This window comes from Denticeps clupeoides, unplaced genomic scaffold (genome assembly GCF_900700375.1).
Source record: "Denticeps clupeoides unplaced genomic scaffold, fDenClu1.1, whole genome shotgun sequence".
Lineage (NCBI taxonomy): Eukaryota > Metazoa > Chordata > Actinopteri > Clupeiformes > Denticipitidae > Denticeps > Denticeps clupeoides.
This window is the reverse complement of record NW_021629874.1, coordinates 34293-61871: the sequence shown is the minus strand read 5'-3', so window position 1 is coordinate 61871 and position 27579 is coordinate 34293. Positions and strand designations below refer to the sequence as shown.

Below are 27579 nucleotides of genomic sequence, written 5' to 3'. Positions count from 1 at the left end.
AACACCAACCCCACTGGTGTTGCGTGTTGGGGACGAGGCGTCGGCGTCCTTGTCACCAGCATATTTTTTTCACGCTGTGGATTTTTGCTGTGTTAACAGGAGTGGACTTCCAGATGAAGACGCTTGTGGTGGACGGGGAGCCAACTGTCCTGCAGCTCTGGGACACAGCCGGACAGGAGAGGTGTGTGTGTGTCTGTTTGTGTTTATGTAATAATGGGGACATGTGAGCTGGTGTGTTGGTACCTTGTACCTGGCAGATTCAGGAGCATCGCGAAGTCCTACTTCAGACGAGCTGACGGCGTCCTCCTGCTCTATGACGTTACGTGCGAGAAGAGTTTCCTCAACGTGCGCGAGTGGGTGGACATGATCGAGGTAACAGCAGGCCGCCGTAACCTTTGACCTTTCTTATAATCTGTGATCCGGGGTGAACCGTTCTGTTCTGCACGGGAATGTCTTCAGGACATCGCTCAGGACGATGTTCCCATCATGCTTGTGGGAAATAAGTGTGATTTGCGTCAGGAGGCACTTCAGAATGGAATCACATGCATACCCACCAGCTACGGGGAAAAACTTGCGATGGTAAACACACACACACACACACACCATCATCATCTTCATCAGGTGACCTCTCTCTGACCTCTGCCTGTGTCCTCACAGACCTACAGCTCGCTGTTCTGCGAGACGAGCGCAAAAGATGGTTCAAATGTGATCGAGGCGGTTCTTCACTTGGCACGGTGAGACCTTCCCTTCTGCTCACATGTCATGCAGGTTACAGGTCTTGTAGAAGCTCCTGGGCCACATGGACGTTTTCAGGACCGGTGGTTTATTGTCCCGCTTTGTTTCACAGCGAGGTGGCCAAACACGCCCACGAGGAAAAGAAGTCGTCTTGTGTGACAAACCTGGCTGCTGACGGCAGTAAGAAGAGCCCCAACTTCCACTGCTGCATGGGATGAGCGGCGAGGAGGACGTGGGACTTGATGTTTACTTCCCAGTGTGCTCTGCCAGAGGATCTATCTGCAGCTTGCAGGCCGCGTGATGAAGATGTAGCAGCTGGATCCTCCATGTGACCTTTCACCCCTGACTGGTCCAAGAAGTGACACAGGAAATGATGTCTTCTCCTTGTCTATGAGCTTCCCCACCTCTTCCTGTCGTCAGCGACTTTAGAAATCTGCTGAAGATCTGCATTAATTTCATGATGAGTTCCTGAGCACAGAGATCAGAGGAGACTTCACAGATGTTTCTCCATTCTGAGCTGCTTGTGGGTTCCACATAAGCACCTAATGCTCAGGTTAGCATCTAGACTCCCATTCTTCCACCATCTTCTTGTCTTGTCCTGTCCATCTGCTCTTTTCCCGTCTTCTGCTTCAGCGGCTGGAGAGAGGATTTTAGCCGAAGACGCCATGTCTCCCTGCACCTTACTTACCTTGTTATCTCCTCTGGTCCTCTGGTCCACCCCTAACCCTCTTGCTGTGGCAACTTCTTTACAACGGACTAAAGGTTTCTTCTCCAGTGTGTCTGGAGTAGAATTCGATGTGTTCCTGGGGGTCAGAACTGGTCTCACAGCTCCATACAGAAGGTCTAGTAAGAGGATTTCTAGCAGCTCATGTCCTCACCTTAATTTTTACATTTACAGCATTTACCAGACGCCCTTATCCAGAGAGACTTACAGTCAGTAGTTACAGGGACAGTCCCCCCCTTGAGACACTCAGGGTTAAGTGTCTTGCTCAGGGACACGATGGTAGTAAGTGGGGTTTGAACCCGGGTCTTCTGGTTCATAGGCGAGTGTGTTACTCACTAGGCTACTACCACCCTTATTAATAAATAATATTCTCCTGGAGTAGTAGGTTGTATGCTGAAGACCTACCAGCCTCGCCCCAGAGGACCACATCCTGTTGTTCCAGCCTGGTTCACCATGCTGCCTTGGTTTCTGCACGTCTGTAGCTGCCTCGAGCTGTTTAATCTGCGTGTAACGTCCACCATGTCCTGAAGGCCCTGTCCTGGTAACTGTGATCCAGACTCCAGCCACTCATAATAATAAAAAAGTAAATACGATTGTCTTGTTACATTCCATCTTGTCTGACGTATGTGTGCTGTTTTTTACTGCGTTAAAAATATTGTTAATAATCGATGATCTTCCACCGTGCTCCCCCGTGTCTGGATGTAGGGCTCCCACACTCCAACTTGGAGGCGTCTCCGGGTGCCAAGTCTCGGAGAGCCACCCGCCACGCGTGAGGAATGAAAAATAAAATGTGTCTCTGCCTGCATCTGGTGGGTAAATGTTACCTGAGGAGAAGAACTTGCGAGGAAGTAGGACACCGATATTTCAGAATATAGGTTTTCTTTAACTGGGGGGGTTATTGTGGCAGTACTAACATATAAAACAATGCAAAAAATTATCCGAACATATATAAACATTCAAAAATCACATTACAAATTTCATAAGGCTTTGAGTTCCTGTGACCGCTGCAGCACTGGAACTGTCGTTTTTTTTTTTTTTTTTCTTCTTCTCAATTCTCCCAGAGTTAAAATGTCACATCTGAATGGCAAAAACAAGGCAAAAACATCAAACAGGGGACGTCCAATACCCATGCACACCAAAGATCACAACGCTGAGATCCCGTAGACACGTTGAACGGCAAAAAAAAAATCGTAAATTAAGAAAAAATCTATATCGAACCCGAGCAGCGGCTCCTTCATGCAACAGGAAAACAAAGCTACAGATATGCTAATACTGCTACAACGCCAGAGGTTTCATTAGTAAAACGTTGATGACGTGAACGTGGCAACAGGGCACAGCAAGACAGAAGCATTTACACGCACATTTACAAACATTACACCAACAACCGTTTTCTCTACAACGACCCGGTGAGGAGGAGATGGTGGACCTGAGACACATAATGTCCATGACACAGAGGAGATGATGTGATGATCGCTCAGGCTATTTAACCAACCATGACATGGACCTCCCCACACACTGCTCGCCAAGGGTGACGGTTAAACGCAGAGGACATGCTTCACCGTGTCACCGCGTGCTGTGCTGCAGTGTCTCACAATGACTTTTCACCAGCTCCCCGTCCCTGATGCACCACACCTGGATTAACTGGAGAACCGGACGGTCCTACGCTGAATAAAAATAAAGAACGTGTGGACCAGTGATGTCCCACCAACCATTGCGATTCTCTACACTTGGCTTTTCTTCACATTTCACCACAATGTCCCACAATGTCTTGGAGCTTGGCCATGGCAGATGGCACCTCAACCTGCGGTCTGATCTTTTGTCAGGCTGGTCCATTCCATCCATCCGTTTTCTACACCCACTCTTCCGGCTCAAGACAGTGAAAAGATGAAACGTTTATCTGTTGAATGTTCATGAAATGCTCAGTTGACGGTGAATGGAAACGCTGGGATGTGGATGTAGTGGGTGGGGCTGGATCATGATTGTTGCATATAATGCTGCCCAGAATAAAATGCATATAGAATTCATGAACCTGCCCGTCTGGCCACAGCAGAAGCCCGGGTCCACCAAACGGCTTTTTTCCCCCGCATGTAGATCGCGGCGCTTTAGAAGACATTTACAGAAATAAACAGAAACGACTTGCTGCTGGTTATCTGCACGTTGGAGAGGAGGAACTCACTACCCACCCAGACCATTTTGTTGTTGGTATGTAATTATTTTGAAAATAAGAATTTCCATATGTAGATGAAGTTATCTTATAATTTATGTGCTTGTGCAGCATATAGTATGATGTTTTTATAAAAGGGGAGGAGCCAAAAGGCATGATTTAAATACGTGACACACCGAGGTGTAGTGCAGCGCCCACTCCTAATACCCCTCGTACACCAACTGACCACGGCCAGTACCGACACCAACATGCAGGTTATCAGGCGCTTTAATTACTAGCGAACGTGACCACGCCCACTACCATCACCAACATGCAAGTTCAGGCGCTTTAATTCCTAGTGAACGTGACCACGCCCACTACCATCATGCAGGTAATCAGGCGCTTTAATTCCTAGTGAACGTGACCACGCCCACTACCATCATGCAGGTAATCAGGCGCTTTAATTCCTAGTGAACGTGACCACGCCCACTACCAACATGCAGGTTATCAGGCGCTTTAATTCCAGTAAACGTGACCACGCCCACTACCGACACCAACATGCAGGTTATTGGCGCTTTAATTCCAGTAAACGTGACCACGCCCACTACCACCACCAACATGCAGGTTATCAGGCGCTTTAATTCCAGTAAACGTGACCACGCCCACTACCGACACCAACATGCAGGTTACCAGGCGCTTTAATTCCAGTAAACGTGACCACGCCCACTACCAACACCAACATGCAGGTTATCAGGCGCTTTAATTCATAGTGAACGTGACCACGCCCACTACCAACACCAACATGCAGGTTATCAGGCCCTTTAATTCCAGTAACGTGACCACGCCCACTACCAACACCAACATGCAGGTTATCAGGCGCTTTAATTCCAGTGAACGTGACCACGCCCACTACCACCACCAACATGCAGGTTATCAGGCGCTTTAATTCCTGTTACCGTGACCACGCCCACTACCAACACCAACATGCAGGTTATCAGGCCCTTTAATTCCAGTTACCGTGACCACGCCCACTACCAACACCAACATGCAGGTTATCAGGCGCTTTAAATCCAGTCAACGTGACCACGCCCACTACCGACACCATCATGCAGGTTATTGGCGCTTTAATTCCAGTAAACGTGACCACGCCCACTACCAACACCAACATGCAGGTTATCAGGCGCTTTAAATCCAGTCAACGTGACCACGCCCACTACCGACACCAACATGCAGGTTATTGGCGCTTTAATTCCAGTAAACGTGACCACGCCCACTACCACACCAACATGCAGGTTATCAGGCGCTTTAATTCCAGTCAACGTGACCACGCCCACTACCGACACCAACATGCAGGTTATCAGGCGCTTTAAATCCAGTCAACGTGACCACGCCCACTACCACACCAACATGCAGGTTATTGGCGCTTTAATTCCAGTAAACGTGACCACGCCCACTACCAACCAACATGCAGGTTATCAGGCGCTTTAATTCCAGCGAACATGACCACGCCCACTACCACACCAACATGCAGGTTATCAGGCGCTTTAATTCCAGCGAACGTGACCACGCCCACTACCATCATGCAGGTTGTCAGGCGCTTTAATTCCAGTAAACGTGACCACGCCCACTACCAACACCAACATGCAGGTTATCAGGCGCTTTAATTCCTAATGAACGTGACCACGCCCACTACCATCATGCAGGTTGTCAGGCGCTTTAATTCCAGTAAATGTGACCACGCCCACTACCAACACCAACATGCAGCTTATCAGGCGCTTTAATTACTAGCGAACGTGACCACGCCCACTACCATCATGCAGGTTATCAGCATTTATTTGAGGTGTTCTGATTGGTGAACTGGTGAATGTGTCTTCATTAGTGAACACAACCCATTGCCATGTGACATGCAGTCTTTAAGAAGTCCCGCCCCCTTGATGATATTCATTGGCCGGCGAAAGAAAAGTTTCAAACTGAAAGAAAGGCTGAACTGCTGCCAGGGAATAAAAGAGCCGTTTGGTGGAGCCGGACGTCAGCTGTAGATAAGAGGCTAATGTCTGCTGATTTGCTACTGACCTGTTCAAATTCACCATTACAGGAGTACCGGTAGGTTAAAGGTGATTATCTGAGATGGGACCCACATGAACAAACTCTACACGTTGGGCCGCGCCTCCAGATGCATGGATGGTGTATAGAGTTTATGCTGCTGCTGCTGCTGCTCAAGTTCAGTCATCCACATGCTTTCCTGAGAATTCAGAATCCCGCCACCGTCCCAACTTCCGCCCGCTGTTACGGCGTTCCGGCCGTCGCTGCCTCGTTTTCAGAGTCGGACCTGATTTGGTAGGAATTGGACGAGCTGCGGCTTCTGCTCGGAGTGACATCAGATCATCTGAAAAAAGTCTGCATTATTTAAAATATTGTGCTCTTTGCTGTAAGAAACAAAACCGCAGACAATAAAAATATTGCATTTCTCCAGAACCCCCCGGAACCAATACGCTTGATTTAAATATTACTATATTGTAATTGTAATTGCTGAAAAGCGTCGCATAAAAATGTACAAAACGTTTTTCTTGGTTAATTGATCGTTTTTTTTTTTAACGCCAGGCTTGTCTGATATAAGTTATTATTGGTAAATATGCACTTTTTAAAAATCTGAAATCTAAGGCCGCGTCACAGCTAGTAACAGCGTCTCAGGCCACCGTCCCGACAGGCTCCGCCTCCTTCACAAGCCCCTCCCCTGCTCTCAGTTGCCGGTGAGGTCCTCCAGCAACGAGTCCACCGTGCAGATGAGCCAGCGGCGCAGGGGACAGTAGTACTCGTGGTGGAACTGCTCGAACTCGGGCGTCTGCCGGATGTCGTGCAGGAAGGAGACGTCGATGTCCGACTCCAGCAGCAGCACAGCAGCAGCGGGAGCGCCACGAGCAGGACTCCCGTTGCCACGGCGACCAGGCGGGCGGCGCCACGCAGCCAGGCGGCGACCTGCTCTTGGCCGGGGCGCGGCCGCTGTGCCGCAGCCACCGGTGCGGGTTCCACTGCGGCGGCCCGGCGCTCGTACTCCGCGCGGAGCTCCGCCTGCAGCTCCGGGTCATCGTGAAGCTCCCTGAGCATGTGGCGGGCTTTGGAAGAGCATAGCCACGCCCCCTTCCTCATACTGCACTGGCGTGGGCAGGGGGCTGCAGCAGGGCGTGTACACCATGTCGGATGGTCAGGCTGCCAGACATCTGGTCATCTTCTCCCTCCTTCCCTTCCCCTTCGTCTTCATCATGGCTGCAGCGCTCATCGGCGCCCTCTGCAGGGAACTCCTCGCCCACTCGAACCAGGGTGTTGGGCTCCGCCTCCTCAAGCTCCACCTCCACGTTAGTGGCCTGCTTCAGCGGCGAGAGATGGACTGGGTCCTTCAGAGCAAGAAGACCTGCAGCAGGTGGCACAGAGAGAGAAACGCGGTGAAGGTCACGGTTAATGATGCAGGAGATCGGTTTTCTTTACAGTTCAAAAGGGAGACGGGACCAGGCTGATGTTGCCAGATTGGGAGGTTATAAATTCGGATTTATTGGGAAGAATTACTTGTATTGAGGAACACAAGTCTTATCTAAGCATGTTAAGTGTGTGTTTTGGCACATCTTTGTAAATTTGTGGAGTGAAAAAAAAAAACCCAAATCTGGCAACACAGAGGGTGCCAATTCGCATCCAGCCGACTGTTTTTTTTTGTTTTTTTTTAATTAAAGTGATTGTCACATGTGATACACAGCAGCACAGCACATGGTGCACACAGTGAAATTTGTCCTCTGCATTTAACCATCACCCTGAGTGAGCAGTGGGCAGCCACGACAGGCGCCCGGGGAGCAGTGTGTGGGGACGGTACTTTGCTCAGTGGCACCTCAGTGGCACCTTGGCAGATCGGGATTCGAACCGGCAACCTTCTGATTACGGGGACACTTCCTTAACCGCTAGGCCACCACTGCCCCTGTTAAAGCGGGCCGCATGGATGTCAGTGCCCTGCTGTGCCCACTGCGCCATACGGCGGGCGCTGAGTAACCGGGGGCTAATTTTAGCCCCAGCTGCCTCCCTGGTGCGGATTAAGACGCGCCTCGCGGCTAAACTGCGACTGACGTGCGCGGCTCCACACTTCTATTCTCATGTACGTGCACATACCGCCTTTCCTCTACAGAAGGCCGTATTCCAGCATACGGCAGACACAGGTCACAAATGGAGCAGCGTTCACCTTCCTTCTAAAATGCCTACGGTCCCTAACGGTCCCTTCATTAAGACAACAGCCAGCCATCAGACATTCATCCTTTCCTCCATATCAGAACGTGGGCTTGAGTTTATGATTTTCTGCAGTGTGGTTCTGCGTCCATAACTTGATCCAGAAGAAAGAGAATATGGCAGCATGCGGCCGTAATTCAAGATGCGTTAAAGCCAAAGATGAAATGTCTCCTCCTCCTTTCCCGCCTGGATTTCCTGCCGCATTACTGCACTGATCCCAGATCAGATGTCAGTTACGCGAGCGCCCGTCTTGTCCCTCCTCACGCCTCCTCCCTGTTCCCCCGCTACACTGCAGAATTCCGACTGAAGCGGGGTTGAAATGCCGCCCTTCATCCCGCGGTTCCTCACCTGAGGACGGCAGCGGCACCATCAGATAGAGACGATCAAAACCACACCCCGAAGGGTTTTCAAATATATATTCAGTACCTGCAATTTTACACACTCACACTACACTCACACACACACACACACACACACACAGTTGTACCAGCTCCAGAGATTCGGCCACCATGCCCCAGCAGACGGACGTACACATGCCGCTCGGTGTGGTTGGCCATTCGCAGCCGGAGGTTTTGGCGCGTGGTGATCTTCACCTGGCAACGCAGGCCGTCGGCCTGCCCATCCGAACCTTCATCCAGAAGCTCGGTCAACACCTCCTCCATCCTCCTCAGCACACGCCAGCCTGGCGCCAGCACCCTGCGACCTGCTCCACGATGTGGCTCACACTGCCCTTCCGCGGGTTTAACACACACACACACACACACACTCTCTCCCATGTGAGTAAAATGTCAGAGCCGAGGGTTTAAGGACGGATCAGCCCAAACCCAGCGCAGCTCTATTTATACCCCAGTACCCCACACATGGTCCAGCTAATCTCTGTACTGATTACAGGGGGAGACCCAGGAGAGCATCTCCTCCACACCACACACACACCACACGGTGGCCTAGCGGGTAAGGAAACTGATCCATAATCAGCCAAGGTGCCACCGAGGTCCCCTTGATTAAGGTCCCGTCCCCACACGCTGCTCCCCGGGCGCCTGTCATGGTGCCCACGGCTCACCAAGGGTGACGGTTAAATACAGAGGACACGTTTCACCGTGTGCTGTGTTTGCTGTTGCTGCTGTGTATCACAATGACAATCACGTCACCTCATTCACATTCAATTTACGCAGCTTTGGGGAAAAAGGACCGGCTGAGCTAGTAATATTTCCCGTCACTCGTGTACTTTTTCATTTAAATGCATGGATTTTACACTAATAAGACGAGTTTTACTGAGTTATTCTTTACAGGGATTTACAGACGTGGTTAACACCATCGTCCAGGTGTGAACGTCCCTCCTGTCCTGTCAACTCGCAAAATAATGATCCCGTGTGGTCACCATCCCACACACAAGCGGTGAGAGTCGAGCAGCTGCCCCCTCCAGTCGGAGCTTCTATAAATACGCGAGGAAGTCCTCACGTCCCGCCAGGGACACCTGCGAAACCTGCCAGCGGGGACACGTACACCTGACCGCGTGGTGGTACGCGCACTACTAAAACTACAACGATTGTAGCCTAGTGGGAAACCAGAAAGAGCACAAAGTCCCAGGTTCAAACCCCACTTCCTACCATCGTGTCCCTGAGCAGGACACTTAACCCTGAGCGTCTCCAGGGGGGGACTGTCCCTGTAACTACTGACTGTGAGTCGCTCTGGATTAGGGCGTCTGGTAAATGCTGCAAATGTAAATGAGGGTGTGAGCTCTTACTGAGGTCCATGTTGGTCTCTTTGTTGTCTCTGAAGGAGGACAAGGCCGGTAGAAAGTGGCTCCATGTTCATAATCAGCTGTTTGTGGCTCAGTGAACAGAAGCTCCTGCTTTGGCCAAGATGTGAACCTGCGAGATGGAGAGAAAGACAGAAAATACATGAGGAACATCTCCACAGAGGGACGAGCTTCTTGAGGAGCTTCTAATCACGATGATTTTAATGAAGCGTTTGCAGTGGGCAGGACCAGACAGTGGAACCTGGATGGTGAGGGTCTCTGACCTGCAGACCTCGGGCGGCTCTCTCTGGATCTTCAAGCTGGCCTCGATCACCTCCTTAGCCACCCGACCGCTGTGGGGAGGACAGGAAGAGGCTGAACACACTGACCTATGTCAAAAGTCCATGTCCTGTAATGTACCCGGCCTGAATTATTGAAGGTCTCATGAATAACGACTTCGGGCAGAAGGACGGGAGGAGCCTGACCTGTAACGAAACCTGGTCCCCTTGAAGAAGATGTTGCTGCTGCAGACGGTTTTAATTTGGCTGGACTTCACACATCTGTAGTGGAGAGAGGAGAGAAAGACGCGTCTCCACCCGACCAAGTCCAAACAGCTCTCTTCTCATCTAGTCACGGACGTGAAGACATCTTCTGGATTTAGCCTTGTTTCTTGGCTTGTAATTATTTCTGGTGCCCAGAAGATCTTGTAACAAAGTTTAAAAAGGGGAGGAGCCTGTAGGCATGATTGACAGCTGCTTCCTTTGGACCCGTAACCAGACAATCTGGGGACTCACTTGTAAAACGCCTGGTGCTCCACCCCACACTTCCACAGGTGTTTGCATGCTGCTGCGTGGAGGTGTGGAAGGTCAGAACGAGTTTTCTTCTGCAGAGAGAGAGAAGCGGTGAGAAGATGAGTGACAGCCGACCGACACCTTCCCTCTTGTGGATGTGCGGGAATGTTTTTGGCAGGAAGGGGTGAGATGCCAAGGGCCCACCAATATCTCTTCATGCCGCTAATGTAATTCCACGAAAATGTGGAACGTTTGAACAGATCTGGCGCCCCTGCTGGCTGGCCGCAGATCTGTTCTAGCCCCGCCCACCACCAGAGTCGATTCTTTAACTTCATCTTCATCATGTCCACGACAACTGCAGCACCTGATGGGCTTTTAAATGTAAATCGGATGACGATGAAACTCTGGAATGCTGGTAGTTGCTGGTAGGAATGCTCGCCTGTGAACCAGAAGACCCAGGTTCAAACCCCACTGCCTACCATCGTGTCCCTGAGCAAGACACTTAACCCCGAGTGTCTCCAGGGGGACTGTCCCTGTAACTACTGATTGTAAATGTAAATGTAAACTCTGCAACTCTGTTGGGCTGGACGACTGGTCAGAATTCTCAGAACGTTAACATCAGATTGGAAAATGTAGAATCAACCTCAATAAATCATAGAAATAAAAAATGTAAACATAAATTATACATGATCCTGCGAGATTATATCCGGGTGAATCTGGCCTTCAAGCGAAATTAAAGAGACTTGATGTCAACAATTCAGAGCATGGATGATGAGACCAATAACACCTGGCCACCCGAGTCCTCCGTCCAGACGTGTGCAGGACGTGCTCGTCCCCAACAGCTGAGATGGAGGATGATGGAGGTGGATTTCGGCGCGGTACACAAGGTACATAATACTACTTATTACCACGAAGATGTCATCCGGGAGGTCACGTGAGACGAATGCATGAATGATTTAATGCCCCTGCTGCACTTTCTGGATTAATATTAATCTGTAATTCTTCTACGGTCCAATGTTGTTACAGAATATAAAATATTACGTAATGTTTCATTCATGCAATCTCTTCTTTTTGAGAATATAATTAGTTAACATAAATAGGAGGCGAAGGGAGAAGTTTATTAACCTTCTGCTACACTGTTACTATGGTTACCAAGTGCACAAAACATGATCCCAAAATACCGGAAATGGCAGTAGAGGCATCTGAATAAATACAAACCAGGGCCACGTTCAGTTTGGGTGTGACAGTGAGACGCGTGACCGTGGAGGGAGCAGGAACAGGAAGAGGGGGGGTATGTGAGAGAGAGAGAGAGAGAGAGAGAGAGAGAGACAGGTCATGGAATGTTATGGAAAGCGTATGCAGTTACTCACCAGCCATGTGTAAAGCAGACAGACAGAACAAAGAGAGAGAGAGACACACACACATAACACCCCGCATTTTAATCTCCAACACAATGCCACTCAGCAGGCATGATGGTCATGAAGCTGGCGTGAAAGGAGGAATGGACAATATCTCATTCCTATGATGAAGTATGAGTGTTATTAATCTATAAAAACCTGCCTGGAGTCCATGCTTAGTCCTGTGAAGGAGTGTAGTGGGTGAAGATTATCATGAATTATGCAAAACTGGAGATGGATTTTAGAACAAATTCATGAATCTTGGCGTTCTGATCAAGCACTGAATTTATTTGTGTCATGTTGGCCACGCCCCCCGCCGCCCTGTGACCCACCTCCCTCTGGAGTCCGATCACGTAGAAGGCTTTCCCCTCGAACTTCAACTTGCTCACGTCCTCCCTAGAAGACACAGACGTCCCGGGTCACCGCCACAGAGCACCGGCCAGGCACACGCCAGACAGGTCAAAGGTTACCATTTCAGAAGGTGGATGCGCTTGTTTCCCTGGAAAACCACGAAGCCTCTGGCGGTGAATCCCAGGAAGGCCGTGACTCCGGTGAAATCCTGAGAAGAAGCGGCTACAGTCAGATCCTGCGCTCAGCGCCGTTCACCGTGAATTATTAACGCCCACATCACATCCGGCCGCTTCGCCGCCGGCCCCTCGCAAGCAAAACGCTTAAGTGGACAATTTTGTGCATAATTCAGGGACACGACGCGGCAGGATTATAACCCGAGCGAGAACTGCATTCAAAAACCAACGTCAAAGTGGACATTTCTGAGGATCCATGAATGTCAGTGGCCGGTGGTGGCCTAGCGGGGACGGTGGTGGCCTAGCGTGGGCGGTGGTGGGCTAGCGAGGGTGGTGGTGGCCTAGCGGGGACGGTGGTGGCCTAGCGAGGGTGATGGCCTAGCGAGGTCGGTGATGGCCTAGCGGGAACGGTGGTGGCCTAGCGAGGGCGGTGATGGCCTAGCGAGGGCGGTGGTGGCCTAGCAAGGGCGGTGGTGGCCTAGCAGGGCGGTGATGGCCTAGCGGGCGGTGGTGGCCAAGCGAGGGCGGTGGTGGCCTAGCGGGGACGGTGGTGGCCTAGCGGGGCGGTGGTGGCCTAGCGAGGGCGGTGGTGGCCTAGCGGGGACGGTGGTGGCCTAGCGGGGACGGTGGTGGCCTAGCGAGGGCGGTGATGGCCTAGCGAGGTCGGTGATGGCCTAGCGGGACGGTGGTGGCCTAGCGAGGGCGGTGATGGCCTAGCGAGGGCGGTGGTGGCCTAGCAAGGGCGGTGGTGGCCTAGCGAGGCGGTGATGGCCTAGCGAGGGCGGTGGTGGCCAGCGAGGGCGGTGGTGGCCTAGCGGGGACGGTGGTGGCCTAGCGAGGGCGGTGGTGGCCAAGCGAGGGCGGTGGTGGCCTAGCGGGACGGTGGTGGCCTAGCGGGGACGGTGGTGGCCTAGCGAGGGCAGTGATGGCCTAGCGAGGGCATGATGGCCTAGCGGGGACGGTGGTGGCCTAGCGGGGACGGTGGTGGCCTAGCGAGGGCGGTGGTGGCCTAGCGGGGACGGTGGTGGCCTAGCGGGGACGGTGGTGGCCTAGCGAGGGCGGTGGTGGCCTAGCGAGGGCATTGATGGCCTAGCGGGGGACGGTGGTGGCCTAGCGGGGACGGTGATGGCCTAGCGAGGGCGGTGGTGGCCAGCGGGGACGGTGGTGGCCCAGCGGGGACGGTGTGGCCAGCGAGGGCGGTGATGGCCCAGCGAGGGCGGTGGTGGCCAGCGGGGACGGTGGTGGCCTAGCGAGGGCGGTGATGGCCTAGCGAGGGCATTGGATGGCCTAGCGGGGACGGTGGTGGCCTAGCGGGGGCGGTGATGGCCTAGCGAGGGCGGTGATGGCCTAGCGAGGGCGGTGATGGCCTAGCGAGGGCGGTGATGGCCTAGCGGGAACGGTGATGGCCTAGCAGGGCGGTGGTGGCCTAGCGAGGGCGGTGGTGGCCTAGCGTGGGCGGTGGTGGCCTAGCGAGGGCGGTGGTGGCCTAGCGGGGACGGTGGTGGCCTAGCGGGGGCGGTGATGGCCTAGCGGGGCGGTGGTGGCCTAGCGGGGACGGTGGTGGCCTAGCGGGGACGGTGGTGGCCTAGCGAGGGCGGTGATGGCCTAGCGAGGGCGGTGGTGGCCTAGCGGGGACGGTGGTGGCCTAGCGGGGACGGTGGTGGCCTAGCGGGGGGGCGTGGCCGGTGGTGCCTAGCGGGGACGGTGGTGGCCTAGCGGGGGACGGTGGTGGCCTAGCGGGGACTGGTGGTGTGCCTAGCGGGCGGTGGTGTGGCCGAGCTGTGGACGTGGTGGCCTAGCGAGGGCGGTGATGGCCTAGCGGGGGCGGTGGATTTGCAGATTTGCACAGCACTGTATGCTGTGCTGCTGTGTATCACTTCACGTTGTCTGTCGAACACATTTCAATGTTAACAATGTTAACCCAACTTCAGCTCTCTTACGTATCGTGTGTACAGATCGATTTTGTACCTTACAAGGATGTGGGTCAACCCCGTAGGTGTCGAGCGTGTGCGCCCGCTGGAGCAGGTTCAGCTCTGCCATGGCCGGAGTCTGCCCCCTGTTGGACAGGAGGACACGTGAACTCGGGCCTCCTGGGAATTTTATTCCATTCCGAGTGTGAACGGACAGCACGACCGATCAGAATTCCGGACAGTGAGAACTCCCACCTTCCCGAGACAAAGCCTCATACCACACACTCAGCTAAAAATATTACAAATTACTTCCAATTCAACTACAAGTTCTGCATATTATCCATCGTTCACCACTCATGACGAAGGTGTTCTGTTACATCACGTCGTATTTCGTTGTCTGTAAGGATGTGATACCTACGAACTGCAGTGCATGCCGGGACGTCTTGTCTCACCTCATCTCGTTCTTGTGGATCTCCATGATCCTCCTCTCCAGCCGGAGCGTCTGCTTGGGGAAGAGCTTGAATTCGGCGATGTAGTCTGCCGGGTGCTCGTCGGGGTCGTACTCCCCGAGCTCGGCTGCAGCGGGGGAGAGGGTCGCCCCGTTAACACCCGGCCCCGTTAACACCCGGCCCCGTTAACACCCGGCCCCGTTAACACCCGGCCCCGTTAACGCCGGGACCGGGTGTTAACGGGGCCGGGTGTTAACGGGCCGGGTGTTAACGGGGCCGGGTGTTAACGGGGCCGGGTGTTAACGGGGCCGGGTGTTAACACCGGCCCCGTTAACACCCGGCCCCGTTAACACCAGGCCCCGTTAACACCCGGCCCCGTTAACACCCGGCCCCGTTAACACCCGGCCACGTTAACACCCGGACCCGTTAACACCCGGTCCCGTTAACACCCGGCCACGTTAACGGCGGCGGTGGCGGCGGACGGACTCACCCTGCACGATACAGGCCCCCACGTAGGCGGCGTCGGCGAACGGGCACAGGAGACGGCCGTGGTACGCGTCCCGCTTCAGCTGGAGGTACAGCAGGTACCTGGACACGAAAAGTCCCCACGTATTACAAGGCTGATGCGTTGCGGCATTACGACATGATGTCATGACTTTGTGCACAAAAAATGTTACAAACAACACAGAAAGATTTAATGAATAATTATCATATACAGTATTATTATTACTATTATTGTATTATATAGCGATATAATATCCATGTTTTTGCACACGACAAATCCCTGAAGCATCACAATGTCATTTACAGACGTCCTTATCCAGACTTACAGTCAGTAGTTACAGGGACAGTCCCCCCCTGGAGACACTCAGGGTTAAGTGTCCTGCTCAGGGACACGATGGTAGTAAGTGGGGTTTGAACCTGGGTACGCGAGTGTGTTACCCGCTCATCTACTACTACCACTCGTTTCTCGGAGTGCTCGTATACGGTGAGATGACAAAGTTCACTTTCACTTTGAATTTATTGTGAAATGGCAGTAAAGGCCACTAATCGTATCGTACATTCATCCCAAAACGATCCCTATTCACCCCCTGCGGCTGTAATGACGGACGTTACCCACAACCCCCTTCAGGCCCGTTCTCCCGCTTCCCACAATCCTACCGCTGCGACGCCACCCTCAACATCCAGAACGGACCATTGCCATGGAGACCAAGCTCAACCAGAAAAGGAGCCGTTGCCATGGTGACCGTCACCACACAGAGCCGGATTGTTCTTCAAACGCGCCCAGATCAAGCCAGCTTCAGAATATCTGCACTTCTGTTTTTTGGGTTGAAGATGAAGAAGAACACGATACATCATGCAGCACTTCATGAATTAAACAGAAACCTTGGCGTGTTCCGTATGCTCCGCCCCTCCACGCGCTCCACCCTTCCACACGCTCCGCCCCTCCACACGCTCCACGTGCTCCGCCCCTTCCACGTGCTCCGCCCCTCCACGCGCTCCACCCTTCCACGCGCTCCACGTGCTCCGCCCCTCCACACACTCCACGTGCTCCGCCCCTTCACGCGCTCCACCCATCCACGCGCTCCGCCCCTCCACGCGCTCCGCCCCTCCACGCGCTCCACCCTTCCACGCGCTCCGCCCCTTCCACGCGCTCCACGCGCTCCGCCCCTTCCACGCGCTCCACCCATCCACGCGCTCCGCCCGCTCCACCCTTCCACACGCTCCGCCCCTCCACACGCTCCACGTGCTCCGCCCCTTCCACGTGCTCCGCCCCTCCACGCGCTCCACCCTTCCACGCGCTCCACGTGCTCCGCCCCTCCACACACTCCACGTGCTCCGCCCCTTCACGCGCTCCACCCATCCACGCGCTCCGCCCCTCCACGCGCTCCGCCCCTCCACGCGCTCCACCCTTCCACGCGCTCCGCCCCTTCCACGCGCTCCACGCGCTCCGCCCCTTCCACGCGCTCCACCCATCCACGCGCTCCGCCCCTTCCACGCGCTCCACGTGCTCCGCCCCTTCCACGCACTCCGCCCCTCCACACGCTCCGCCCCTTCCACGCGCTCCGCCCCTCCACGCGCTCCACCCATCCACGCGCTCCACGTGCTCCGCCCCTTCCACGCACTCCGCCCCTCCACACGCTCCGCCCCTTCCACGCGCTCCGCCCCTCCACGCGCTCCACCCATCCACGCGCTCCACCCATCCACGCGCTCCGCCCCTTCCATGCGCTCCGCCCCTCCACGCACTCCGCCTCTCCACGCGCTCCGCCCCTCCACGCGCTCCACCCATCCACGCGCTCCACCCATCCACGCGCTCCACCCATCCACGCGCTCCGCCCCTTCCATGCGCTCCGCCCCTCCACACGCTCCGCCTCTCCACACGCTCCGCCCCTTCCACGCACTCCGCCCCTCCACACGCTCCGCCCCTTCCACGCGCTCCGCCCCTCCACGCGCTCCACCCATCCACGTGCTCCACCCATCCACGCGCTCCGCCCCTTCCACGCGCTCCGCCCCTCCACGCGCTCCGCCCCTCCACGCGCTCTGCCCCTCCACGCGCTCCGCCCCCCCACTTCTGTACTCCGCGTGTCTCCGCATGAATGTGTCCCGTCCCCACACACTGCTCCCCGGGCGCCTGTCATGGTGCCCACTGCTCACCAAAGGGTGATGGTTAAATACAGAGGACACGTTTCACTGTGTCACCGTGTGCTGTGCTGCTGTGTCTCACACTGACAGTCACTTCACTGTCACTTCACCGCCGCCAACTCCTTCGCCCGACTGGCCTCCCAGGGCGTAGCCACGGCCCTGTGGGACCCTGACACCCATCAGCAAACGCAACAAAGCCGTTTTTATCCACCCGCTGTTCCACACCGTAGGTCTACGAATGAAAATAAAAACCAGCTGGTGCATTCTGGGTACTCGCTGGACTGACTCAGGGACCATTACACACTGCCCATCAGACGCAGAAACGATTAATCACAAGATACCGCGGCGTTCCTCCACTGGATCTCCACACGTTTTGGAGAAGGGAGGAGCCCAGATGTTACCTGGTCAGTTCCTCCTTGATCTTGATTGGCTCCTGAGGGTAGAACTTCACTCTGAAGCACATGGTGTAGGGCTGCTGGCCTGCAGAAACACACATCAACACAAACATCCCATTCCGTCAGAGCAGGACACGGGGGGACACAGGAAGGTGGAGACGGGCCACGACTTACACTTCATTTGTCGGACCACGGGCTTACTGGGGTCCAGCCAGTGCTGCTCCAGGGAAAAGAGGGACGAGAAGGAGAGAGAGGCCGCAGTGAGCGGGTGAGGGAGCTGTGGACGCCGGAAGTTCTGAGCTCGTGGTAGAACCACCCGAGCGGTTCTCCGTGGAAACCATGCGAACATGAGAATAATTCACTCGTGCACACACACACGCGTCTGCGCGTAATTACAAAGCAGCATCTACAACACAAATACATATTATATAAAGGATGTATAAAAAAGCTAATTAAGGTCCTTTTAAATCCTCTCTGAGATACGAACACACGGTGACGGTGTTGCCATGGCAACCCTGCGGAGAAAAGGCGGCGACGTACCCTCTGCTTGTCAGGGTCCACGTATCTGATGCCGAAGTAGTCCCTCTCCAGAAGGTTGTAGTGGTTGCACACATGATCCAGCAGGAACTGGCCTTTAGTGTCCCTCTGCAGAAGGACACAAGATCGAGGTCATGGCCCGGTTCACACCGCTACAAACACCATCACAAGTCCACCGCCCTGCTCACGGACCTCCTGGCCCCTGCAGACCAGGACCAGTCCCGTCCCCCGACCGCGGCCACGTTCTGAAGAACGTCCTGGATCCTGCTCAAGATCCTCCTCCCGAGGTATCAGGCCAGAAAAACGGAGAAGTGCAGCGCCGTCACCGTCACCGTCACCGTCCAGCCCGGACACGCTGCTCCACCATAAAACCAGGCAAGCGGAATTTCTGCTGAACGGCAGGAGGTGGTGGACAGGTCTTCCGCCCGGAGAGGCTGGACATGCTGACGTCCAGATAAGTGAAGTGAAGTGATTGTCACTTATGAAACACAGCAACACAGCACAAGGTGACACGGTGAAACGTGTCCTCTGCATTTAACCCTCACGCTTGGTGAGCAGTGGGCACCATGACAGGCCCCCGGGGAGCAGCGTGTGGGGACGGGACCTTCATCAAGGGGACCTCAGTGGTTTCGAACCGGCAGCCTTCTGATTACGGGGCCGCTTCCTTAACCGCTAGGCCACCACTGTCCCCAATCATGTGACGTCCACCTCTCCTTCTAACCAGGGACAGAATTTTGATCTTGGCCCCGCCCACTTTATATAAGATCAGTTCACTGGAGAAAATCCGGAGATCCAATAAGAACCAGGACGCCGCCACCCGCTCCCAGCATGCATCAGGAGACGGAGATAGGGACAGAGAGCGAGAGGGAGGACGACACGTGTCCTGCATTAAATATTTACCGCAGCTTCGTGTCTCTACTTCATCTCCCGTAATGGGGCTTAAGTGCTCCTACTCGCCCGCCCGCTCTCTCTCTCCCCCCTGTAGGCCACGCCTACTCGAGCCGCCCCGGTCCCGCCGTTCCTGTACCAGGTTTGGGGTTCGTATGTGAATATTCGTATTTTATCACCACGAAATTCCAAGCAGCTTTTTAAACGTAATTGTCCGCTTCCCTTTAAAATATAAAATAATACAATTACATGTCCAGCTCTTCCCAGAGCGTCCCACAGTCAGCAGTGACGGGGACCGCCCCCCCCACAGTGCTAGTAGGTGGGGCTCGAACCTGCGACTCTGCGTCTTCTGATTCGCAGGCGAGAGTGTCCCCCACCAGCCAAAGGTCTACAGATGGAGTGAGGACGAGGTGGTGGACATTGGTGGACAAGACTGCTGTTTACACACACACACACACACACACTCCGCCCAGTCAGCGCTTCTGCGTCTCTCCTCTCAGGACCGGACAGGAGGTCCAGCCCAGCGCAGACATCATCGTCCACATCTGGACTAACGAGGACGTCACAGCAGGACCAGAATAGCAGCTCGGCTATTTATAATCCCGCAGCCGCCCGAGATCGTCCCGGCGACACGTTTACTCAGAGACGGGCGTGGCGCCGCGCCCCCCGGAGAACCTTCTCCATCAGCTTCTGAACGTTGGAAGGGCGGGAGAAGAGGAGAGGTGCTGGAGAACCTGGTGAGCTGGTGAGAAGGCCGATCCGACCTTTCTGAAGAGACGGGGACGGAGACGGAGACAGCTCTTGGCTGAAAGGCGGCGTCCGCCTGATGTAATCTGGCCCGAGATCATGTTTCACGGCCAAGGGCGCCTTGGTCCACATAAATAGAATTAACAGCAGCAGCAGCATCAGCAGCTGGAGCTGGAGATGAGGCGTGGGCGCGGCTCTCCAGCTCCGAAGACCAAAACGTCCCACAGCCCTCCTGAAATCCATCATCTGTCCATTAAGGCTTTATGAAAAATGTATACGACTAACAAGACACACACACACACACACACACACAGCAGCACGCATGACTAAATCTGAAGACCACATTCAGGCGTCTCCTTCACAAACTGTACTTTGAAGACACTTCATTTTCCATAAATAAGCAGGAGAGCAGCATGAACGTTCATGATGTTCGGAGGTGAAGCTGGAGCTGTCTTCTCCAACACACAGACTTCTAGATCCTTCTCTTCATTCCAACTGTAACACGTGCTGAATTCTGCGACCTGTCCCCTGTGTAAATGTCGCGTCCCTCTGTTGTCGCTCTTCATTCATGGAGAGGAGCCGCGATGACGTCAGCGTCATTCATAAACCGCGCAGCAGAGATTCATAACACACATAACGCTCATAACGCGGCGCGTCACCGTCCTTCATAAACCGCGCTGAAGCGCTCATGACGCGGCGCGTCACCGTGTCGCTCATAACGCTTACAACGCGGCGCGTCCACGCGTCGCTCATAACGCTTATAACGCGGCGCGTCCCCGCGTCGCTGTTAACGCTTACAACGCGGCGCGTCCACGCGTCGCTGTTAACGGTTATAACGCGGCGCGTCCACGCGTCGCTCATAACGCTAACAACGCGGCGCGTCCACGCGTCGCTGTTAACGCTTACAACGCGGCGCGTCCCCGCGTCGCAGGGCGGCCCGGTACCTGGATGCTGCACGCCAGCTCGGCGTCGTCCAGGAGCCGCACGGTGCAGCGGACATCCTGCTGGAGGGACGCGACGCTCGGGCTCCGGAGACGCAGCATCTTCATCGTCACGCAGCGCGACTCACTGGTGGCGGTGGTGGTGGCATGTGTCGCCGGCGGGAGGAAGTGCTGCTGCTGCTGTCCCGGTATAGGAGGGGAACATGATCTCCTCCTCTCTCTCCCTCTCCTGACGTCCCCCGGATCGATCACAGCATCTCCCACAATGCACCTGGCTACGGAGACCGGGTTCAACACGTCTAGAGTTCAACCTGGACTCTAAAAGATCGATAGTTTCAGAGATCGACAATTCAGAGATTCAGAGATCTGGGATGACGTCACCGACTTCATGGCGCTGTTTTAGATAATCGAATCGGATGATCGATTTCAGCATCCTTCGCAGGATATCTGTCAGGTCTTTCTAGATTCCGGAGGAGATATTTGACTAGTTTAAGATGTCTACAACTGAACTTTGACTAGTAACTCCCGAAAAGACCGACCAGTGTTTAATAAATGAGTTTAATTAGAGATGGTGTTGGGGAGGTTACTTTTAAAATGTATTCCGTTACAGATTACAGAATACATGCTCCAAAATGTAGTTTAGAACGTATTCCGTTAAGTTACTCAACGTGAGTAACGTATTCGGAATACTTTGTATTACTTAATATATTTTTACTTTTTACTACTACATGAATGTAGCAGTCACAGATAATAAAAAAGCCCCGTTTTTCCGTAACCATTTCTTTATTTATAAAGCTGAAAAGTGGAAGAGTTTTAGACAAACATAAAATATGCCACTGAAATGTATTTACTGATATGGCCGCCAACATATTCCATCACTTAGTTAAAATAAAAAGTAGCCTTGCACACGGAAAAAAAACAGCATTTTCAATGACCCTCTTCCTGATTACGACAAAAAAAAGGTTAAAAAAATGTTTTTAAAGAATTTACTTCCAGATGTTTCTATAGGTTGGATGTGGAGTCTTTTGACGCTGAGAGCAGCTTGGCTGTTTGCATTGCATGGTCAGATCCGCCCATCCCTTTCTTCTTTCTTCTGGCTCTGTCGTGCTGCTCCGGGTCCACCGACGTGTACAGGACGCGCACATTAGAGCCGCTTATTGCGGGTTTTGTTGGGGTTTCCGGTGTTCTGACGATTTATGCTGCTTCGTCGGCGCCACCGTATAGGCTTCCATTTCAACTTGTGTATTTCCGATAACGGTACAAATGTAAGAGTATAAAGATCGTGGTGTAATAGTGAATTAAATCATATTTATTTACAACGTCAGCGCTGAAACAGAGCGCAAACTTGAGGGACTGCGCATGCGCAGATCCGCTAGGTAGCACAACTCGATAGGCAGCATGTTTCGATAGAACACCTGTGTTATGCGTGGTCCACGCAGCGTGGAATTAACAAAATTAAAGAGGAGATCCAGAGGGGGATAGCCTGACATATGAAACAGGAAGACCGCCATGTAATCTATTTATTAAAAAAAAAAAAAAGTAATTTTTCTGATTATCACTCATTTAAACGGTAACTGTAACGAAATAGTGTTACTCATATTTTGTATTCTAAATACGTAACGCTGGTACATGTATCCCGTTACTCTCCAACACTGTATTTAACCATCATGTAGATGTAGGGATGTGAAATGTTAGATGCCTACAGATGAGCAAACGGCACAATAAAAAGTAATAAAAGAACAGAACAGTCAAAACACGAAAAAGTGGTGGGTTTTAACGGTGACGACGTGTTACAGGCCCCGCCCACAACACCCACGCCAAAAACCATCCATCCTAATAATTATTTTACAGAACGGTGCAGCGAGAGGATTAATATATGAATTTTCTGTGATGTACGGCCGGACCCTCCACCTCCACCCAAATGAAGGCCGCACCTTCCAGCAGCTCCATCCAGTGACCCGTGGAGACCGGTGGAGACCGGTGGAGACCGGTGGAGACCGGTGGAGACCCGTGGAGACCGGTGGCTCGGTCACGCGAGGATGAATGAAGTTTACCCAGGAGATCCAACACCACCATTTTTATTTCTCACATGTTCAGTCCACACGTTTCAGCACATTTCTACACCTGCCATGAAATAAAAAGTGTCGGGTCCCAGAGAGGAGGGCGTGTACGAGGGACGTGGCATCGTTCTTTACGACGGTCCCCTCCCTCCTAACAGAACCGGCGGGACGGATGGTGGATCTGCCGAGCGGCAGGGGCGGGGCGGGGCGTGGCTCCGAACCCGCTCTTCATAAATCAGCTTCTGCGTGCTTCCTCCCTTTCCTGTTCGTCTGCAGGACACGGCAGAGGGGACAGGAGGTCCCGTTAGAAGCTCCGTTTTACCAAACCGACACCCGGCAGTTCCGTGGAAAACGCCATTTACCTTGGGCTGTTCCGACTGCAGCCCTTTCACCTTCGACCTCTCCTGTTCCAGCGCAGCGTGCAAGGACGCCACCTAGAGAGGAACCAGCAACACGGCACGTGAAACCAGTACAGGGGAACCGGCGCAGATCCCATTTTTATATGAAAAGCGGCGCGCCCGACCTGCGACAGGAGCTCCTCCTTAATACCGAGCAGCTCGTCCACCTGCAGCAGGATCTCCGCCTTGTCCTTCACTGCAGCGAGGGGCGAGGAACCGGCGTTAGACCCACACCGGTGGTAGAACCGTGCGGGCAGTTTACAAGACCGTACCTTCTCAGAAGAAGGAGGAGAAACATCACAAGGAGTCAAATTGACCAAAATACCCTGAGAAGATGAACTTGGACCCATTTCCATTTCCAGCGTTTACCAGACGCCCTTACAGTAGTTACAGGGACAGTCCCCCCCTGGAGACACTCAGGGTTAAAGTGAAAGTGACGTGATTGTCATTGTGAGACAATGCAGCGCAGCACACGGTGACATGGTGAAACGTGTCCTCTGCATTTAACCATCACCCTTGGTGAGCTGTGGGCACCATGACAGGCGCCCAGGGAGCAGCGTGTGGGGACGGGACCTTCATCGAGGGGACCTCAGTTGCACCTTGGCGGAGATTACGGGGCCACTTCCTCACCCGCTAGGTCACCACTGGCCCATGTGTCCTGCTCAGGGACACGATGGTGGTAAGTGGGGTCTGAACCTGGGTCTTCAGGTTTATAGGCGAGTGTGTTACCCGCTAGACCTGCGCTAGTTTTAAACGTGGCAATTCTCCTTTTGTCCCGACCCCGAGGCTTCGCTGTGGACTCCGGCGGGACTCGGCCGGTAATTACTGAATGGAGGTCAGTGTGGAAGTAACGAACTGTGCGTGGACTCACTCTCGCCCTGCTGCAGCATCTTCAGCAGCTGACCGTTTCGCGCCTTCACCTCCTTGTAGCGCTCCTGAAACCGACGGCACAGTTACAACAGCAGCAGCAGCAGCAGCAGCCAGGCGGACCACCGAGGACCACGCCCACCTCCCACTGCGAGATGGTCTCCCTCAGGTCAGACACCTCCTGGGTCTTCTTCTGCAGTTCCTGCTTCAGCTGCTCAGTCCGCGCGTCCTGTGAACAGCGAAAGAAAGGACGATTAGAGGACGGGGACACACACACACACACACAGAGGAGCTTGTAAACTCCGCCCAGCTGTGGTTTAATCATTTACATTATGGTATTTACCAGACGCCCTTATCCAGAGCGACTTACAGTCAGTAGTTACAGGGACAGTCCCCCCCTGGAGACACTCAGGGACACGATGGTAGTAAGTGGGGTTTGAACCTGGGTCTTCTGGTTCACAGGCGAGTGTGTTACCCGCTAGGCTACTAGCAGCCTACGTGCCCCCAGGCGACTGCGGGCCCCTGCTCCTCACCTGTTCCTGCTCGGAGGAGGTGCTGACGTCCAGACCGGCGCTGTTGCAGAACTGGTCCCGCCGTTTGTCTCGCTGGACGATTCTGCTGACGTCGTCCTCCAGCCGGTTGAAGAAGTTGTCGTCGTGCGGCGCGGCGTTTGCTGGTTTCAACTCCTGGAAAACAAACGTCATCAATCACATCTGACGTCATGTTACGAAGCCCCGCCCCACAGCGCAAAATACGTTCTAAATTAGAAGCCCACTCACCTCTCGCTCCGTCTTCCTGTTGAGATGCTCTGTAAGAAATGAGACCAGAAAGAAACCTTCTCACACAAACACCAACTATACACACATCATATTAATAATAATAATAATAATAATAATAATCATGCTGCAGAACAAGCACACCCCACCAATCAAAGCTTCAATCCCTTTCTACCAGGTCTGGGAGGACGTCCCTCATCAGGAGCATGTCCAGGTGTTGTAGGGAGGTCCTACAGGCACGTGGAGGCCACACCCCCTACTGAGCCTCATTTCGACTCGTTTTAAGGACTTTATATCAAAGTGGGATCAGCCTGCAGCGTGTCGTTCCACTTTCGTTTTGAGTGCGCCTCCAAACCCAGAGCCCCACTGGCTGATCAATTTGATCTCCATCGATACAGTGTGTGTGATTGTTATTATTTTTACTTTGCTACTCAGGTAAATTCATGCGGTCTTGTTCTGTTCACATTAAGACACATTAATATAAAGTAGATTTAAGAAACATTTTATTTTCCCCCCGGAAACCGCCGGCTACTCGGCGTTACGCTACGTGGAAGAGCGCGCTCTCACCGATAGAAGGTTCTGTCTGGAAGTCTTTGAGGGACACCGTGAGCCGCTTCTCCTTCCCCTGCTGACTCTTCTTTCGCTCCTTCTTCGCCGCGGATCCCTTGGCCCTGGGCGACGCCACTTCCTCCTGGAGAGGAAGCGCGAGTTTGACAGGAGCGACACTCAAGGCGGGTAAACGGCGCAGAGGCAGGTCAGGCCCTCAGATTTACCACGAGAGGTCTACAGGAGTGTGTGTGTGTGTGTGCGCCACCTACCTGCTTCTGCTCCTCGAACTCCAGCTTGCTCAGCATGAGGGCCTTCTCCAGGTCGGCCTCGTACAGCTCACTCGTCAGCTGCAGATGGAGAGACGCAGCAGTCAGGGAGGAACGAGGCCGCGCCCACGTTCTCGGCTTCTCCGGGTTACCTGGTCGTCTCTCCGCTTCCACTGCTGCCAGCTCTGCGCCCCGGCCCCGCCCACACCGGTCGAATGCAGGAGGTCATCGGCCAATCCTTGCAGCGTCAGCGAAGGGGGCGGGGCCACCGGCTTCTGCGGGAGCTTCTTAAAGGCCAGGTTCCTAAGCTGGGAGGAACCAATGGGAACGTTCAGGTAACAACCAAGCCACGTTACGTAGAGGTGAAAGGTGAAAGGCCGACCTCGTTAGCCTCACACTGCTGCAGCTCTTTCTTCCGTTTCCTCTTCTCCTTCTTCTTCTCTGTGCTCTGGTTGGATTTGCCGCCGGCACCCTTCCTGGCCTGGGACTTGCCGGGCCCTTTTGGTCCCTTGGCGCCCTTGCCTGTCTCGGAATCGGAGTCAGAGTCGGAGTCGACCTGGAGAAGGGCGAAGCGTGAGGCGGTGGTGGGCACCGAGATCACTGCTGACGTCATCGTGTGCAGCTGCTGGTCCTGCAATAGCCAGCGGGAGAGAGACGGTGATGGAGATGATGCCTCAGCCTCCAACCCACACATACAAATTCCCACTGCTAATCAATAAGCTAATCTTTACCTGCCAATATGTACATTTATTTACATATTACATTTATTAGCTATTAGTTTTAAATACACACACACATATATATATATATACATAAATATACATACATTTAGCAGGAGATTAGATTCGCAAGAATCCCTTCACTTAAATCTGCTATTTAAGTTATTTTTATTCACAAAACAGTCAAATAAGCAGCCAGCTTTTACAGCTTTCTGGATTTTTACAGCTTTTGGTCACTTGGCAGATTTATGGACGTTAGCAAACAGGCTAACGCGCACAAACGCGTCTGTCAAAAAAAAGAACAGAGATCTGCAAATAACCCGAGGGGAAATGCGAGCGAATAAAACGGCACTTTTTCCACTCAAGCAAAAGAGAAACCTTACAACTTACAACTATTTTCCACCAACTTACACCTGCTGAAGCTGCGGATAACCACGTCTGGTTTGGACAGCAGAAACGCGAACTACGGCGGCCCGGTTTAGAACGCAAATGCGCATGCGCATTGTGAGCGTCAGGGAACGACGCCATAGACGCAACACGCAGTACGTTAGCGCGTCCGACATATTGCGAGTGGCAGGTACACCGTTTAAACCAATACAGGTAGACTTGGAAAGTGGGGTTTCTCAACAAAAACATGCTAAAACTATAACGTTTGCACTCGACAGATTAAAATTGTATTCATTTACATTTACAGCATTTATCATTCGCCCTTATCCAGAGCGACTTACAATCAGTAGTTACAGGGGACAGTCTCCCTGTAACAATTTAGGGTTAAGTGTCTTGCTCAGGGACACAATGGTAGTAAGCGGGATTCGAACCCGGGTCTTCTGGTTCATAGGCGAGTGTGTTACCCACTAGGCTACTACCACCCTATTCATTATTACGACTGTATTCATTTAAGGCAGTGGTGGCCTAGCGGGTACAGAAGTGGACCCCTAATTGGAAGGTTGCCGGTTTGAATCCCGAACCGCCAAGAGGCCACCGATTTGCCCTTGAAGAAGGTACCGTCCCCACACTGCTCCCCGGGCGCCTGTCATGGTGCCCACTGTCACTGAGGGTGTTGAGTAGACTTGGGGGGCAGCATGCAGACCTGCTCCTGATGATGGTGGCGGTTCCGTA

General features: G+C 53.5%; 3 protein-coding genes across 4 annotated transcripts; 1 reads left to right on the top strand and 2 right to left on the bottom strand.

The window, feature by feature from the left end:
* The first annotated feature begins 104 nt into the window (after positions 1-104).
* On the top strand, positions 105-1379 carry LOC114776343 (ras and EF-hand domain-containing protein-like). The gene is made up of 5 exons (XM_028966767.1): positions 105-181; positions 258-372; positions 460-579; positions 658-734; positions 848-1379. Exons 1-5 carry the CDS (start codon positions 114-116, stop codon positions 951-953), a joined length of 486 nt encoding a protein of 161 aa, XP_028822600.1. The 5' UTR covers positions 105-113; the 3' UTR covers positions 954-1379.
* Positions 1380-2970: 1591 nt separating this feature from the next.
* LOC114776345 (FERM domain-containing protein 3-like) lies at positions 2971-21196 on the bottom strand. Its single transcript, XM_028966769.1, is given in 18 exon segments — positions 2971-3453; positions 5676-6495; positions 6498-6711; positions 6713-6802; positions 6804-7011; positions 8353-8632; positions 9866-9956; positions 10089-10163; positions 10398-10486; positions 12016-12187; positions 12262-12350; positions 14284-14371; positions 14678-14801; positions 15165-15262; positions 17719-17797; positions 17887-17929; positions 18253-18357; positions 20829-21196. Coding segments are annotated over 17 exon segments (2103 nt in total). The 5' UTR covers positions 20934-21196; the 3' UTR covers positions 2971-3453; positions 5676-6342.
* Positions 21197-22887: 1691 nt separating this feature from the next.
* LOC114776342 (G kinase-anchoring protein 1-like) lies at positions 22888-26939 on the bottom strand. Of its 2 annotated transcripts, none has more exons than XM_028966765.1 (12): positions 26872-26939; positions 26124-26372; positions 25894-26049; positions 25745-25822; positions 25494-25617; positions 24930-24958; positions 24684-24836; positions 24293-24379; positions 24155-24218; positions 23409-23479; positions 23248-23319; positions 22888-23155 (listed from the first exon to the last, which is right to left on the bottom strand). In XM_028966765.1, exons 2-12 carry the CDS (start codon positions 26352-26354, stop codon positions 23114-23116), a joined length of 1107 nt encoding a protein of 368 aa, XP_028822598.1. In that variant the 5' UTR covers positions 26355-26372; positions 26872-26939; the 3' UTR covers positions 22888-23113. The 2 variants fall into 2 exon arrangements, with proteins under 2 accessions (XP_028822598.1, XP_028822599.1); XM_028966766.1 differs by having other exon boundaries at positions 26851-26930.
* Between the last annotated feature and the right edge of the window lie 640 nt (positions 26940-27579).

Bases quoted from the DNA above. Each gene is read 5' to 3' on its own strand.
- LOC114776343 (XM_028966767.1), top strand. From the start codon at position 114: ATGAAGACGCTTGTGGTGGACGGGGAGCCAACTGTCCTGCAGCTCTGG. The intron at 373-459 runs GTAACAGCAGGC...GAATGTCTTCAG, and splicing joins AGTGGGTGGACATGATCGAG to GACATCGCTCAGGACGATGT. The intron at 735-847 runs GTGAGACCTTCC...TTTGTTTCACAG, and splicing joins GCGGTTCTTCACTTGGCACG to CGAGGTGGCCAAACACGCCC.
- LOC114776342 (XM_028966765.1), bottom strand. From the start codon at position 26,354: ATGACGTCAGCAGTGATCTCGGTGCCCACCACCGCCTCACGCTTCGCC. The intron at 23,480-24,154 runs GTGAGTCCACGC...CCCTCGCTGCAG, and splicing joins GATGCTGCAGCAGGGCGAGA to TGAAGGACAAGGCGGAGATC. The intron at 23,320-23,408 runs GTCGGGCGCGCC...GTTCCTCTCTAG, and splicing joins AGGAGGAGCTCCTGTCGCAG to GTGGCGTCCTTGCACGCTGC.